Below are 18,379 nucleotides of genomic sequence, written 5' to 3'. Positions count from 1 at the left end.
TTCCTATTAAGTGAGCAATGACTATGGGAGTAATCAATTAAGGTTGGTTGGCAATAGCTTCAATGTATTGACAGCTTTTGGAACAGCATTTGGAATTCAGCCTTTTAGCTCCTTTATAACTTTCGTGCTGTCTTGTGATGGTGCATCGCTGTTGAGCAATTAACCGTAAGCAGAATAAGTTGTTAAGAATGTATTCCTTTGTTTTTCACTGAAAGTATAGCAAAGTTTTACATGATTAAAATTAACTTTTGAGAAGAGGCTTTTCCAGCTTAAAGTGCCTGAGTAATAATTCGGTAAATGTAGAGGGGAAAACATGAATGGATTTAGGAAAACATAATTGATTATATAGTAGCAGCATTTATGTGAACATTTACTGTAGAGTGTCGAGATCATAGCAAAATTACAAAATTTAGCACTCTGTGGTAACTGTAGGTGTTTTTTAGAAATGTTGTTACAAGCCATATTATGCAAGAGAGGAAAACTTCACTCATCACTATATGCTGCATAGAAATTTCTGATATGTGTTTCTTGCGGACAGTTTGAATCTGTAGTACCTCTTTAGTAAGAATTACTCCTTCAGCTGCAACTGGCTACTTAACAAGTTCTGAAGGCTGGATAAATGACAGAATTCCTGGCATGGATGTATTCTGTCAATAGTATCTTACGTTTAATTGTGGTTCTAGTCTGGCTGTTACATTGCCTTTTTCCATATTTGTCTTAGGCTGGGGCTGAGACGTTAAGAGTGCGTATGGTACGGGACACTGTCACAGAAGTATTCATTTTGTGGTATTCCTTATCAGTAGAATAGGAACATTAAAACTCAATCCCTCTGATAGAAATTCAATATTAGGATTATAAAGTTGAAAATAAACTTTTATTATATGCAAGTCATCACTTAGTGTCATATCTGTTCCCAAGCAGGAGTCCACAAATTAAATCTTCTGTCTTAGTTGTAATTAAAACTTTAGTGAAAGCATAATATGATGATCAAGGTAGGTTCAGAGTCGCTTTGTATTAAAGACGTTAAATGTAGCGTGACTATTAGCGGGTAATTATTTAAGTATGATGTGGGAACTTACTGACACGGTTACCAGAGGGAGGTCATTAACTTTTGTAACGCTTGGTTAGAAAAGAGGGAGGACTGCCTAAACAAGATAGTCATTTGTACAACCATGGGAAGGAAAAGCAGAAAGAAAGCTCAAGAACTGGGAGCATGAAGGCTAGTTTTGAGGTGAGAATCAGTCAGGCAGCCAGAGTGGCAGTGAGCAGACCACTGTGGAGAGATTTACTTGAGCCACAGGCAGTGGAGTGATGATGATGTTTCTGTGATTCTACTCTGGTTCATTCAAATTTCAGGAGGTTTTAGGTGCCTGTTTTTTTTGCTTCTAGAATATTCTTGTGGATATTTGTATCCACAACATAATTGTAGTATTAACTGCCTTTGTGCAAATGGTTTCAAAGCTTTCTTTTTGTTCACTTTTGTAAAAAGCAAGAGTTCAAATTATATTAGACATTTTACCAAACATCTGCGATAATACTTTATTTAATTAGACATTTGAAATTAATGGAGTTTTGCCATTGCTTTTGCCATTGCTCAGGATTTCATCTTGTATATAAAAGATGTGTTGCTAATAAATTTCTGTATTGTGCATTGAAACGGTAGACTTTAATGGCTATTCTCAAACTGCTATTATTTAAGGTGTGGAGGAGAGTCCCTAATGACACATGCATAGTTCTTAACTACAGAAAGTAAACTGAATGATGTGCTAGTGAAATGTTCTTCGAAGAAGCTTGTAATTGAAGTAGTCATATTTATGTTTTTTAATACAGCTTATAGGAAATATGTTTAGGATGAAGTATTAAAATCCATGAAAAAATTCCTTTAGTTACGAAGTAAAATATGGGTGAGGAAATCTCACTTTTCCTTTTTTGATTTTATAGCTTGCACGTGCAGTGGACATGCAAACATTTGTCACATGCAAACAGGAAAATGTTTCTGCACAACTAAGGGAATCAAAGGAGACCAGTGTCAACTGTGAGTACAACTAAATGTAGCCCAAAGTTATTGCAGTTCATGCCTAGTGTATAATTACTTTTGTCCTGGTTTTGTTTTACTTTTGGATTTTGTGGTTGTCCTGACAATGTTTTAGTGGTGACTCTACTGTTCCTTACATTTCTTAGGAAATTTCAATATTACTTAGCCTTTTGTTAAAGAATTACATCACAAATATTAGTAATATTTTTCAGACACTATAGATTTAAAAAATATCCTCTAAAAAGAAGTAACAAGAATTACCTGTAGTTGTCTTCCTTTTTTTAATTTTTAAAAATTATTTTATGTAAAAAAATATATGTGAAGTGCTAATTATATACATTACATTTGTCACGTATCTTGATCAGAATCTACACTGATTAGGTTTTTAGAATTTTGGAAACATACTAATGTGCACAGTGTTTTAGACATTTTCCCATATTATTAAGTATAGAACAGAGGAATGTGTAGACTTGTCATGGCAAGAACATTTAGTGTTATCTCCTTTTATATTGGAGTAGCTTATTGTGTTTGTTTAGAGGAAGAGCTTGCAACTTAAGATAGAGCATAACAAATGGGAGGACTAAGAACTAAGAACTGGAGTAACTTGTCAAGTAGGAGAAATAACACACTAAAGTTAACCACGAGTAGCTTTATATTTAAAGATGTTTCTTTCAGTTCATTCTATCCTGTACACTGCATTATCCATCAGGAACCTTATTACTTTCACAATTATAGTTATTTTAAATAGTATCTGGCCCCAGAATTTTCTTAACAATGTTGTCTGGAACTGGGGAAGAGGCATAAACACAGCTGATTCCTCTCCAGCAGGGAGAGGCGCCAGAAGGTTATGCTCTGCCTGCCACGAGGCATATTCTTTCACTGGATTTGTGGATTCATCTTTGATACACTTAATGAACTGGCTTGAATCCTGCCCTTAATACTTTGCTTGATAAATAGTCAAGAAGCAAAAATAGCTAATGCAGAGGCTATGTGTGTATTCGTGAGAAAGAGCTGTGCTGGCAGGTACACTGTTGCAGTGGTACGTCTGGGTACCTCTGGGACTTTTTGTCTAGCTAATTGGAGACTCTCAGGATGAGATGAGAAACTGAAATTAGGACTAAATGATGAATTTTTATCATGACAAAAGCTGAAGAGCGATATCATCTTTGAACTCTGAATTAGATCTTCATGGAGAAATTGATTTTCTTCCTCCTTTTGTGTCCAAACACTAAGTCAGTTCTAGATGTTAATGATTGGTTTGATTACCAGTGTGCTACAGATATATGTTGATGCCGTTCTACCTATTTACAAATGGGGGCGGGGGGGATGGGAAATCTACTCCTCTGTGCATCGTAAACTCGAACTACCGGAAACAGTTTCTTTGCCCATAACTCCAATCTTCTACCAACTACCATTCAGCCTAAGGCACTCTTTATAGTCCTTTCCCCCAGTCTGTATTTCACACACCTGTTTTGCTCTTGCTTTCCCTTTGTCTTGTGTCCGTTTCAGCATTGTTTTCTCTGCTCTGAATTGGAACTTTCATAAGGCCAGTTGTGCTGCTCAGCTGTGTCAGTCTGCTGTCCTGAGTTTGTCTGTCATAAAAGGTTCTTTAATCCTGTTTACTGAACAAGAAGAGAAAAGGTTGTCCTAGTGGTGGATTTTTCTGTCCCATTCAAGAATACAGTAATTTCACAAAATGGAGGAAACAGAGATTTGAATTTTGACTTTTCAAGAGTAAACTTAAAATTGCAATTTCAGACTGAAAATCCCTGGTTTTGTCACATGTAATACATTTGCCTTCCTAGATTTTTAGGTAGATCAAAGTCTTACCCAGGGCAAGCTGTGGTGTTAAAGCATTTGGTATTCCAAATAGTTTCTTTTTGATGAAACAAACAGCCATTTTCAAATTGTTTTTGGCTGTGATCACATTTCAGTTTGTGAGCGTCACATCTGTTGGGTTCATAGACACAAACATTCACATATAATTTGATTTTCTGCTCTTAAGTCCTTTTCTAACTGTGCTCTTAAAAAAAAAAAAAAAAATTAGAAAAGACTATGTAGACTACGTAGTTTATGACAGCACATGTAGAAGGAGACCAGTTTGAATGTATTGGGAGGCTATCTAGGATAAAATTTCAGTGCTGGAGACTCTTTGTTAAGATCACTGGATGTCCTGAAGAAAGCTGATAACCACAGATTTCGAGTTTTAGTGCATGCCATCAGACAATACGCTTAGGATTTGTTGTTGTACTCTGATGCTTTGTTTGGGAGGGTGATCCATTCATGCATGGAAGTTTCAGTCAAATATTGTTTTTTAATTATTTCCCTTAGAACACCAGGAGATGAAGAATATAAAAAACAGGTCACTTGTGAATCACTGAATCCAGTCCCGTACTGCCATCTAATTTCTAAACTTCATATGAAGAATGTGAACTTGATCAGATCCATACTATGTTTGAAAAAATAGCTATTTCCTTTGTGAAAATTATTCTTACACTCAAAACTTGTTTTGAAAATATGGTATTATATTGCCAAGATACATATACAGTAATCATCTAGAAGATAAGGATTATTTTAAATTCACTAAATGCTTTACTTGTCTTTATTACTTTATTATGTTACATACAAATCATCTGGAACTTGATTCAAAGTGTGAATACTGTTTTCGATAGCTATGGATAAAAAATTTTTTTGCCACTTATTCAACAGGCTGTTGTGCAATCTCAGCAGCAAACATATAACCCTGTGATTTCTGAAATAAGGATTTCTGAGAAAATTCCGAACTCTAGCTGTTTGGTGTGCAAGGTAGATTTATATTCCTGTCAAGAATCCTATTGATTAGAAAATCATTGCTGCAGGGTTGTATGTTATCTCTCTCTCTTCCCCTCCCTCCATCTATTCCTCCTTCCCTCTGATACTTTTATATCTGCTTGTCACGTGAAGTACACACCGTGCCTTGGGGGCAGAGTTTTTAAGGAATCAAAGAAACTTTACAACACTTTTTTTTTTTTCTTTTTCCTTTTTCCTCCTTAGCCTAAGAACAGCAAGTTGTTTGTTTGGGTTTCTTTTTGTGGGTTTTTTGGTGTTTTTTTTTTTTTTTTTAATGGATGATATAATTTTTTTTCTCATTTTTTATTTTTTTTAATATTTTTTTTAAGTATACCCATTTCAGTTATATTACTTTCTGAATTGTGCTGTTGGATAGCGTGAAGCACAGCAGGATTTTATATCAAAATTACTGTTCTAAAGCAGCTTTGAGCATTCATTTCCATTCTGTTTTACAATGTTTATTTAATGACACATGATAACATTTTTTCCAAAAAGAAATATTTTTGTTTCCTTTAGGTAGCTTCAGCCGGTAAAAGCCTCTAATACTCTTTTAATCAGGAGGAACTGATTGGAATGGTTCAATTATTCAGAGTAACTAGACTGTAAAACGATAAAACCAGATACAAATAAAAATACTTAGGGGTTTTTTTCCTTTAATAATGAAATGTGCCATTGACAGTAATCACAGGAAAATAATAAAATTTAATCCTATTAATAGGAAAATAATAATAATCCTAGTAATAGGATTAATAGGAAATAACATACTTTTAGTGAAAACTATTCCTTTAATGTAATTTTATTTAATTTTCTGCAATATTTGATTTGCTAGCTGCTCATTTTATTCCCTCATAGAATTTTGTCTACAGAGATTTCAAGATTTCCATAGGTTTCAGTGTATCCATATGCAGGTTTATATACACAGATAACTTTCAGGAATAGGCCTATGGAAGTGGAAGGCATATGCTAAGGGGATGTTTCAAAGTTCAAATTCTGATATTAAATGAGAGAACTTTTACTGGGTGCAAGGAAGAAAAATATGAACATTATAGAACTGAGTAGTTAAGTCAGTCTTCGAGAAGTTTCAATATGTCTAGGCTGTTCCAAGAGACAGCCTTCACCTGGAGATGTGTCTGTAGCTTTTGTCATCCCTTGTAAATCTGTGTGGAAAGGTGACAGGGTTACAAATGCTTGGTGGAAATAAGGTTTCATAGCAGATTTTTCAAATTGTCACATTTTACTGGATGTACTGTAACATTTATTGCACTGCACTTCCCAGTTACAGCCATTGCTGTGTTTTTGGGGGAGGGAAATCAATCCCGCTTGTTAAGGACTTTCCACTGTGGCAGGTATTAGGCTGTTGGACCTGTCCTGTTGGTACTGAGACTGTGTCTTTGAATGATGGGCAGGTTAGATATCATTTTAGTGTATCTATATTCCCAGGCATTAATCAGAATAATAATTATTTTACCTAAATGGGAAACATGAAAATATTTGGAATGTTTGCTGTGGTGCATTAAAAAAAAAACAAGTACCAAAAAACCATATAAGAACTCAGCAAAACCTGGGTTTCAAGAATTCTGTAATGAAGAACTGCTAGGTGGAAATAAAGTATTGGGGGGAAAAAAAATCCTTATTTTTGCTATCATATTTTCGTAGCTGTAAGAGGAATAAATTTAAAAGTATAAAATGGATGGATCCAGGGTATTCTGGAATGAAAAAGTAATATTTTGCTCATTTTAATTCTAATGAATATTCAGACTGTGTATTTCTTAGTCATACTATTATTTCTTCCGAAGAGGTGAAAGAAATTCTATTTTATTTATAAAAATATACCCTGTTTATTTCATAAAAATCTTCACTGTATGCAAGTTTTAAAAAGATAGTTAATAATGTAAGGATCTGTGAATAAATAATAAGTACTTACTGATAGTCTGATTTACATAAGAATAAGATTTAACAATATCTAGCTGTCCTCTTCTGTTGTATAATTCCCCTCCACAGAATGGTATAATTCCTCTTACCAGATGGAAAGACTCGTAAAAATATACTGGGTTATGAGTCAAATTCACCATTCTGTTGATATCACTGCAGCTTTATTTGCTGATAGCAGAGTAAATCTGTTACCATTGTTTCCTCTCAGAGCTCCGCTTTCTGGTAGGGGAAAAATTGACAGTTGACAATCACATAATAAATTCACTGTATTAGAGCGTCCTTTATCAAAGACACACACACACACACACAGAAGCCCAAAACAAACAAATGAACAAAACCAACTCAGGGAGATTCCAGTTGCTGGAAGTTTAATAGAAAAACTTCTATTGAAGAACAACTTTTTCCTGATGGAGGGCAGAATCCATTTAATGCTAGTTACTATGGTGATCTATGCTTTTTCTATTCACGGGGATTTTTACATATAAAAAACCCCAACATTTTTTACTTTTTTTCAGCATTTGTTTTTCCTTTTTCTGTCATTTGGTCATATCACACCATTAGTTTAACATATTTGGTTATGTTTGACATGAGTTGTTTTCTTCTTGTTAGTGCTGGGTCCAGTCCTTAGGTTTTCCATTTAACAGAGAACTTTGATGTACCTATGCATGTTACTCCATTAGCTATGATGTTTCAAGGGCAATTCCAATGAAATCTGGCGTGTCGATCTAGGTGGATTTAGATACTGCCCCTGTTCTTATTTAACTGCCAGAAAATTGTAGCTTGCCTTCTGTAAGAGTAGGTTCAAGCCCTCAGGTAGTTCTCCAAAAGCTAGATCGTTAGGTTGCTAAGGAGAACAAGAAAATAAAACTCCCACTTCAACATTGAATGTGTGGTTTAAATGTACTTATTTTGTGCTCTGCATGTAGTAATTATTGCCAGATCTATCAAGGACTTTAGGTACTTCTTTTTTTTTCTTTAATTCATGTTTCTTGCATCAATCATTTTTGCTTAAATTGTAGCTTTCATTTAAACAATATGTCTAATGGCAGAGCTTCAGAACATGACCCAAATGTGCAGTAATGGCTTAAACATTCAGAAGGCAAATATCAGGAACTCGAAACATTTGAGGTAGTTTTTAATCTAAAATCTGAAGAAAAATAAAGTTTGTGATTTGGGACAGTATACTTGTACAGTATTTTTTACAATGGGTTTTGGCAGTATTGTATGTTACTGTCAGCTGGTTTTGTTGATTTTTTTTTTTGGTTTGGTTGGGTTTTTTGGTATTTTTCTTGTGCTGCAGGAGGCTTGCTTTCTCTTCGGTATATTCAGGTGGTGATATGTAAAGTTCATGAGGCTCTCTGAAATATTTCGGAGTTGTGGGCTTTCTGTAAATGTGAAACAACACTTTTCATAAGTATTGTTATATTGCACACTTAAATTTTATTCAGGAAATTGGCTGACTTTGTAAAAAGGGTGAAGAACTGGAGTTTGAATGTCCTGTGTGGTTCCTGGAAGGCAGTGTTCTCAGTGAAGGAATGAGAAGGAGCTAGTGATTAAGAGAGCAGCTGCAAGCACTTAGCCAAGAGCTTTGTATATTGGTACTTTATCGTGGGTCAGTTGTGAGTGTTAAATCTGGAGAACACTGCGATATTGATATTGCACTGTAAAACTAGTTATGTTAGCAAGATGTCCCTTGCCAAGAGCCGAATTAAAAATGGTACATGTAATTTTCTTAGGCTTTCCGTTCTGGTGAAATATGCCTTTTATCTTTCTGAGTTCAGTACTAATTGTCTGGAAAACGGGGAACAGTTTGGGCATGAGGGTTTCTGTTTCATGAGAAAAAAAGTAATTTTGCTTTTGGCTTCTAAGTTAGGCTCTTCCGCAACTGACTGTCTGCAAACGTATGTCTTTTGGTTTGGCAAGCTCAGCAGACCAGAGTCTACTCGCCACTGGGCTTCAGTTGTTCTCTAAGGGTTTTTTATATTCATTATTTCCTCTCTAGGCTACCTCCAAAAATACAGACTTTGTTTTACAACTTTCCAGACACTCCTGCTGTAGAATAGGAATGCAAGCAGTGTACCTGTCTCTTGTGCCCAACTGGTTTATGTTAGTATGTGTGCTGGATATAGATTTAGTTAAGTAATAACTTTTTTGTCTCCTATTTGAAAAAGATATGGTGCTGGATTTTCTTTCAAAATAAGTGAGTCATAATACCTTGTTTTTAAAGATTGTTCTTCCTGTGCCGTGGCCATGCCATTCAGTGATTCACATTTGAATAATCTGTTTTACTTCGTGCAGGATGTATCAGTGAAGCAGTGGAACAGGGCAGACTGCCTAAGTCTTTCATAGATGACACGCCAGTGAGACCTGTTTTGAATTCCAATGCTCAGGATTCATTTGCTATAAAACAAACCTCTTACATAAAAAGTCCTAGTAATTTTTGGTGCTAAGTCTTGCTATAGTCCCAATTGTCTAGGGATATATAGGTAAGCTAATGCTTCTACATATTATTTTCATTATAATAGAGTAGCACAGCTGACAAGAGTAGACAGGTTTGCAAGTTCTTTAGGTCTGAAGTAGACTTATAAAGATTTAAAGCTAAATATAATCTGAAGACAATTATTCCACCTTTAATTAGGTATGTATTGAGTCTGGACTGGGATGAATTTAGGAGTGGGAGTGATGCTAATGGTTAGTTTTATACAGGAAAAAGAGAAGCAGGGATAGCCTGTGCCACATGGAAGAGTTAGTGGGAAGAGGAGAGGAAAAGAGGTTATGACTGCAATAAAACTGCTTTATTACAGAGTCTGTTTTTTTGTTATCCAGCCAGGTTGTGACCTTAGCTTCTGTGCTTGTTTTCAGAAAGTGTTTGAGAGGTTTTGAAGCTGTTCCCGTGCAGCTAAGGAGGGGGCAAAGGGCCTTGTGGCTTGGGCTGGCTGACATCTTGCCTAGGGCTAACTTGAAAGCAGAATTGCACATATCTGTGTAGCACAATTCTTTGCCTTAGTCTCAGACAGGGTCACAATAGGTTGCAAAGACTTACAATTTTTGTGTTTGTTTCCCCCCCCCCCCCCCCCCCCCCGGTTCAAGCTGTTGAAAATGTTGTTGGGGCTGTGCTGCGTTGCATCCTTTAGGGTGTGCAGTGAAGGCATCTGGGAATGCTTCTCTGTGGACAGGACTAGAACTGCAGTTAAGAGCTAGCAAGATGGAGGCTTATGAAAAGTAATATAAGCCAAAATTTGTATGAACCACTCTTCTTATACAGCGACCAGTCCAGTGGGAGATGTGCATGCAGTTACACCATCTCTTGGCATTGCTTCTTTGAGAAGGTGTAAAAGGAGACTGGGGCATTTCTAGTAAGACAGCCAACAGAAAGTGTTGTTCAGATTCCAGAAAAAAAAAACTTGGAGGAGGTTGCCAACAGTAGAGACCAGCTTCTTTCCAACATGCAATTCTACCAGCCAGTTGTCTCTCCTAATCTGCAAGAACTAAATACCCCCATAGTCTATTCTTTCTGTCCAGCTAGCATGCTGTGCTCCCCACAAATCATAAATACATCCAGTTTGAGTATCATGGTCACTAACTCTGTCAACTATTAATATACTTATTCTGTTCTTTTCATGCTGCTGTGGCTGGATTATAAAATGTCGTTGTTCATGGGAGCTGTAATTAATCTCACAGATCATAAATTGTCATGTATAGGATAACATCCGTGAATTGCCCTAGTACAGTGCTTCTTACTGCTCCTTATTAATGAACTTCTGTGCCTTGATGTAACCAGGCACTGTGTGCTGGACCTAACCATTTTACATCTTCAATATTCAGTGTTCACTGTACCTGCTGTCAGTTTTCAGCTTTTTATCAGATAGTAACAGCTTGTCCACCTGATGTCCTGTATGTCTCTCACCTGCCCAGTGAATATTCTCATCCAGCCATTTCAGTCCAGAGAAGCTGTACGCACCGGACTCCCGTAAATGGTTGTGATCTGTAACTCCCACTCGTACAAACCACTTACATCTAGGTGAGTGTACAGGTAGCCAAGAAGGTCTCCAAGTGTGTTGTCCCTGGGCACCTGACTGCAGCCTGTTTGCTATATGGGCAGTTGTGCTAGTCGTTCTGGATTTGGGAATTCTGCTTGAGCAACTGGGCATCTAACAATTTGGTGGTGAGGTAAGAAGCATTACAGCACCTATGTCTCTTTGGGGTTTTCAGCTCTGAACCATTCAGTTTTGATACTTTTCTTGTTCCATTGCATCCCTCTTAAGGAGACAGTGAAGTTGAAGTCTTCTTCCTAGGTAGTTGTCCCTCTCTGAAGTCTGTTAAATCTTTCTTTACAGACTTTATGCCATAAAATTACTCCTGAAGAATTTTTTTCTTTAAGCATTAAAAGGATAGCTTACTTTTTTTTTAAATCTTAAAGATGACAGTACATAATCCTCCATCTCTTCCTAACCCAAAAACCCACTTCAGTTTTTAAAAGTTAGAATATTTGCTGCAGGCAGAGGAGAAAAAATGACAGAGATTTCCAGTGGAGCATGAAGTTGTTTGGACCTTCCTACTGCTTTGGTTAAAGATAAGGTGTTCTCTTTATAGAAGGAAAAGTAAGTAGTTGATGGCTTTTCTGGCTACTCATCCTGCCTCGCTGCTGTTATTGCTGACTACTGCTACGCATCAGCTTTGGACAATTAACTATGGAGCAGAAGGGGGGAAAGTGATACTTCCTTTGTGGAAGGGGAATATTTAAGGAGCATTTTTTTCAGAGATTTAAGAGTAAACACTCCTACAAAACTTTACGGAGGACAAAATATTTTCAAGATGAACATCTTCTAAAAAAGAAATGTTGCTAGTAGAGGTTCTCGTGGGCTCTTTATCAAGAACAAAGAATTTGACATATGTGATTATTTTTGCCTTCATGAAACACAAACACTTTTCAGCTTTAGTATATGTACAAATTTGGGAAATCAATTCTATCAGAGTGATTTTAACTTTTTGATCTTCCTAAGGAGATCTTGGTTACTGTATGATATACAGATCAGCCTTAAAAATGGTTTATCTAAGTGTTGTGTATCCTTACTGTTCCTTTCTGCTGGAAAAGAGCCAAGCAGGAGAGACAAAGAGTTTCCTGACATGCTCCCATCCTTGCTGTTGCTCGTAGTCTTTATCAGCATCTTGGACAAAGGCAGTTTGTCAGTTGTAGGGAGAGGGGAGAAGAGGGGAAATAAGGCAAAAGAAGGGCTTACAGCAGTATTCTTGTCACCTCAATCAAAACTGTATTTTAAAACAATGTATTTTTGTTTTGGCTGCATAAAGCCATCAGTTTTCTGGTGTTTCATAAGCAAGCAGGTTCTTTTTGCTAGTTTTCAATCTAGAGTAAGATGAACCAAACAAAATTTTCAAAATTGTGACTGAAAAAAATATTTAGAATGATACTGGATGGTGACAATGATGACAGCAACAATAAGAAGCCAATCAGGAGACAAGGCAGAATATCCATGAGCTTCTGGGAGCCATACACCCAAATATTCACGTGGCAGAGTCATAAGCATATACTGTCACCTGACGGGAAGAGAAAGCTTTGTGAGTATTTCCAAGAATCCTTCCCCCTCCCTTGACTTCCCAGCAATCCCACTTGGCCATCACAAGATGAGAGGTGCTGGGCCTGCAGCTTGGTCCCAAGATGTCCTGCTGTGGTTGGCCTGGTTGGCTCGCTGTCCCCCGCAGGTGCTTTGGATTAACCAGCTGCTTCTTGCCCCAGTGCAATGCAACTGCTCATTACTTACAAATGGGCACCAACAGGAGATGTTAAGTAGCAGATGCTGATAGACTGCTTTGATTACTGGAGATAGATTAATCATTTATGATCTTCTTTGTACAGCTTCACTTTTCTCCTGTGGTTTCTACGAAGGATAAAATAGATACTTAACATTTCCTGGAAGAAGCGCTTAAAAATATTCTAGTAAAAAACCTTTATGAAATTCTGTCCCCTGAATCATTCATGGTAGCACTCTATTGGGGAGCTAGCAAGGTTTTTTACAGTATTTCATTAGAGTGCAAGAAGGATTGATCCATTTTCATTAAATTATTAGCAACAGAAATGAGGTTTGGATGGCTGAAGTTTAAAGAGAATAGAGTTATGTTGTGAAAAGCATTATGATTTAAATACAGACATTGATTTCAATATGCAGAACTGGTATTTCACTATGTACTGTTAGACTTTAAATATAGAAACTCCAGTTGTGAGCAAAACAAGTAAAAATTGTTGTGGGCCACAGGTATATTGAGTTTTGATACAGATGACGTGGTTTCTTCCTGTTTGAAACTGATCTGTAAAAATGAGATGATTTCAAATGAACCCCAGCTGTTTCTGCATGTAGTTAATTTTATATGTTCATGTAAATTCTGACTTTTTTAATGTTTGTGACAGGGAAGATTCTACAGTGAGCTTATTAAATAGTATTGGATGTCCCCCAAAATACCTTTTCTGTTTTGGTTGTTGGTTTGTGGGGTTTTTTGTTTGTTTTTGTTTTTGTTTGTTTGTTTGTTTGTTTAAAATAACCTGTTTCTTCCTGAAGCGGAAGTATTCACTGAGACACAAAGCATCAGTTCTCAGTAAATCATGAATAACATTTATGCTTTTTAAATGGATGATTTTTTTTTTCTTTTTTAATTTAAGGAAAAAAACTTTTAAATAGAAATGAGTAAGCAATTATTTGACTTCTTCTATACTTAGTATGTCTGTATATTGTTAATATCCATCATTTTCTGTCTGAGAGTTGATTAAATGTAGTCTGAACTTTATTAAAATGGATTTAGTTTTAACTATAAAATAGTTTTGTAATTGAATCTAGTAGGAAGTATACATAGGAATTATTTCAGTAAATCTCTCTCTTGAACTATCGGGCCATTTTACAAATAAAATGAAAATCTAGGGATATTGCGTGTCAAAATGACTGTTTCCCTTATTATTTTATATGTGGAAAATTCAAAATATATACCCAATGGGGGGTGAGCTGGAATTTAACCATCACAATATTCAATACATAGTATTTCTTTACTAAGTGTAACTAATGTAACACACAGCTCATATGCTCCAGGATTTCCTTTTTAAGCTGGGAAGAGAATGTGTTCAAGCGGCATTTACAATGAAAATAATATTTTTCAATAGACTACTCTGTATTAAGTTTGCCATTTTAAAAGAACATCAGGCTGAATGATTTGAAGGTGGTACTGATTTTATTAATTGACAGGTAAAGGAAGATATTAGCTGTTATAGAGCTGTTCTCTGTTGAAAGATGTTTGTAATACTAGAGTAAGCATTTGGTAGCTTTGAAGTGGTTGCATTGCTGATGCTGCTTAATCCAGCAAATAGATCGCATAATTTTGACCAGGACTGAGCAAAGGCTCAAGGGACTGCCTTTGTGTGTCTGTTGTCAGGGCTTGTGCTATCCAAGTCAATACATTGCAGTGGATACACTTCTATACCTAGTTCAATCATGATTTGCATGAATTAATTTTTATTGAATTTAGAAGTATTTAAAACAGGAAGAATATATTGATGATAAATATTTGCTCAGGCCTACTGTTTTGTCTTAAAAAATGAGGAGGGATCTGCATGCAAGTTTTTTATTTCTAGAGAAAGCCGTTATCTAAGGTAGACCTGGCCTGAACATCCACAATTTTCCTTATTTTCAGCGTACGAGTTCAATATATGCATTAATCAAAATGTTTGATACTTTTTAGTGAAATAAATTGTGAATTTTACAAATTAGATTCTGTGAATCTTAATTTCTTCTTAATAGATCTACAATGCTTGATACTTTTCGAAGCTCTTGAAAATTTCTCCAATATTCTCAGATCTCAATACTCAGATAAAATATTATCCATTGTGCAGTGTGGGTCTGGGCTTCTAATTTACATCTGATAGGCCATTAGTATGGTAATTAGTAATTGGTATAGGAATTGTTAGAGTTGAAATAAACATCTGGTTTAATCAATTTGTCATTAAGCCAGTACAGGAGTATAGGTAGCAGTGGGAAAAGAAAATACCAGTGTGAAAGCTCATAGCTGTCCATAAGCTATCAGCACATAGCTAAGCTTGAAATTAAAGTGATGCCTCTTTATGTCGCCTGGTATGGATTGCTCAGTACTCGATGTGCACAAAATATTGTGTCCTTTTTAAATTTTAAAATCTATTTTCAAAATCTTACAAATAGTAAAAGAAATGAAGCTATGTTGTGATGAATGCCCTGCTGATAGATATATCTGTCAGCTTTGGCTTGTGATATTTATTCATTTTATTCACTAAGAAAGGGGAAGAAAAAACAGTTTTTATACAGCAATAAGGAAATACTAGGTCCGATGGGTGCTGGTGACACTATCTGTTAGAAGTCTCCTGGTGATGAAAAGATTGCTTTTCTTCTCTTATGGTCTCTAATAGAAGTATCATGCGTATTCCTACCACCGTTTTCATTTTCTGTTTTCTCTTTTGATCGATTGTATACGTTTACATATAGATGAAAATTTAGCTGCAATAGTTATATTTCTGGTTTTAAAGTTAAAACATTTTGTTTCACTTTGTTGTCAGTTATTAGTTTTAAATTGCTTCAATAGTTGTTGAGAGTGGTAAAAGAAGTTTGCACATAAAGGATTAAAATTATGCATAGATAGAACTAAGAAATATATTTTGGTATTAAGACATGGGAGTCAGAAATGCAGTACTTCTCGATTCTTTTTTCGTGAAACTGATGATAATTATATAGATTAAGCACATAAACTTGCCTTCTGCAATTGTATGTGCAGACATCTAGAAGACATGCAGGTTTTCTTACACTTTGTGTCTTCTTTCCATCTCAACTCTGTATCTGCAGTTGTGCAGAAGAGCCCATGTTCTCATGCTTCCCCATGTCCCAAGTACAGGCAGCACTAGAAGAGCTTTCTGTAGCACTCGCTTCTGTATTAATGATGGGCTGAAATGATATACTCTTTTTATTGTGTTATGAAGAATGGGTACTGCATGCCATATTTTAAAGAGCTGCGTAGAAAACTAGGTATTTGAATTGTAGTTTAACAGTTAACATAAAACTGGGGCTATAAAAACTGTATTGTTTCAGAAATGGGGTTAAAGTCCTATTCTCTAGTTGACTGGTGAAATCTGGTGTGATTACCTATATTATTATTATTCCTTGCTGCAGGTTTGTCTGTTCAAAAGGGATATTTGTTTCACTCCTGTCTAAAAATCTGGAGATAGACTACCTCAGATAATGAATTTGGCAGACTGACTGCATGTAAGCATGTATGCTTACGTAAACATCCTTTTTTCTTTGCCTTTTCATTCTTAGACTGGATTATCATGTGAATGACATAAAGTAAACAAAATATGAAAAGGTAGAAAGATAAAATAAAGAGTATTACTGAAAAATATCTGTAATATTTTACCTTTTATAATATAAACTAACAAAATTTGACATCAAAAGTAAGTTCTCCATCATATGCGAGGTGTTTTTGGGGAATGATAACTGATAGGGCAACAGCAAATAGCATAGGACCAATCCTATCTGTACTCACCAGCTGAAAGATAATAATGTCTTAATATTAGAAATGGTCCCTTATTCTTTTCTTCTTTTGTCCTGAAGAATCACCTTTAGAAAACATAAAATATAAATTAAGCTGCATAACCTTTGCATGCTTTGAGCTCTCTATATTTTTTGTGGATGTATTGAAAAGTAAGTGGTATTCTTTATCTAGCTTACTAGATAATGGGGCTGGGGAGCTTGATTACAAAGGCAAAAATCAATCCAAGAGCCCTGATGATATCCTAAACTGCAACAGTGAAGCCTGAGTGGTTTATTAGATTATCACTTCAGAAGGATTGATTTACAGCTTTAGTTCTCCATCTATTATTTTTATATTACGAGAAAAGGAATTTTTCAGCAATTTGAAAAAAGAACAAAGTACTAGAAGTCAAAGTAAATACTTAGCTAGAAAGCTGTTTTAAATAGGGACAGGAGTCTGATTTAGAATCAAAGCAAACTTATAATCAGATCTGAAAACCTGCCCTGCCACAACACTTCTTTCACTCACTGTTACAAAAAGCAATGAAAAGTTTAGGAGTACTAAATTACAACAGCAGGCCAAAGGGAGAGCCGTGAGATTGCCAAACTAACGTTAAGAAACGTGTCCAAAGTGACACACTGTCCTGGAAGAAAAGTTGTTGGGCTGGTCACAGAGAAGTGGCAAGAATTAAAGGGTAAAGGAACAGTCAGCTACGCTAAGAGATTTATTAAATCAGATTTCATAAAGTAGGTTTAACTTAAAAAAAAAAAAACAACCCAACAAATTTGGCTTGGAATGAGTTCTTACAAGATCCAGAAGGAGATGAGGGCAGCAATTACTTTTTAACAGATGCTTCAAAATCCTTTCTAATCCTGTTCTCGTTTAGGTCATTTTATCCTTTCTTGCCTATAGTCTTGATTTAATCACAGATTTGGGCCCTGATTCATATAAATGTTTAAATACAAGATAACACCTTGTTACTTAAGTTTAAGCGGGGATGTTTCCCTGATTTGGTGTGAATTGGGAAACATATGGTTCACTTTTACTTTCTCCTGCTCTTGGGAGGCTAATTGTAAATTGTCATGCACAGAATACCAGCAAGAATTTCACGAAACTAGTTCACAAAATTCTTCCCCTCTACTCGAATCTTTTCTTCACTTCATTCGTTCATTTTCCTTGTCTTTGTTATTATTTATTGTTTTCTGGACTGGCTAAAGGTAAGGTTTTTTTGAGGTAACATAGCGTTGAAGGTGACAAACGATGATTGTAAGAAGTGAAAAAATGTGTGAATCAGTCTTTCCTGTTGGACAGAAAGATTGCCTCCTTGATATTTATGAATAAAAGAAGATGTAATGGCACATCTAAACAGATGAACAACTTTACTGCTGTTCAGTGCCATCCACATGAAAATAAAATAAAATACCTCTAAGATTCAGAAATGGGAATTCTGCAAATCCATTCTTTGGGGAAGATATGCATTATTATTTTTACCTTTTTATTTATTTTTTTTTAAGAAAATGCATTTATTTTTGAATTGTACTTAAGTATTTTTTCACCTTTTTCTGTTGTATTTAAACGTTTTCCAAACCTGCTATTAGAGTAGAAAAAGGACAAAACTTCATAATGTTTTTTTTTTTCTTTACTTTTTGTCACTTTCTTGAAACCTTTCCTATACCAGTAGCTTGTTGCTTTTCTTCTTGTGTTCTGGAAAATAGTTGCTTTTATGAAAAAATTAACTACATGATTTAATAAATTGTTTAACATTTACCCTTTGGAAGCTTTGATTAGAGCTTTCTGTCTGCTCAGTTATGTAGAATTGTATCTGCCTGTTTTTCATTGTCTACACAATGTTCTTAAGTATTTCTATGCAGTTAAAGTTACGGTAACATTGCAGGTTGTTTTGAGACTTAGTTGTTATGCCACAGGATGTTTACTTTTTAATTGAAATATTTGAACCCATGCATACTCTATAACTGTACTCAGCTTTTACCTTTGACACTTAATTTCTGCAACCTAGAAATCTCTTGTCTC

General features: G+C 35.6%; 1 protein-coding gene across 1 annotated transcript in view; it reads left to right on the top strand.

Annotated features, from left to right (window-relative positions):
• The window catches only part of ATRNL1 (attractin like 1), a 531,929-nt gene that overhangs the window by 174,066 nt on the left and 339,484 nt on the right, over positions 1-18,379 (top strand). The window contains exon 20 of the mRNA XM_086466503.1: positions 1,942-2,035. Within this exon, the coding sequence (XP_086322629.1) occupies positions 1,942-2,035 (94 nt within the window). The remainder of the gene's footprint in view (positions 1-1,941; positions 2,036-18,379) is intronic.

The sequence above is a fragment of the Leptosomus discolor genome, chromosome 6, assembly GCF_034619465.1.
Source record: "Leptosomus discolor isolate bLepDis1 chromosome 6, bLepDis1.hap2, whole genome shotgun sequence".
In the NCBI taxonomy this organism is placed as follows: domain Eukaryota; kingdom Metazoa; phylum Chordata; class Aves; order Leptosomiformes; family Leptosomidae; genus Leptosomus; species Leptosomus discolor.
This window is presented reverse-complemented; position numbering and strand designations above follow the sequence as displayed.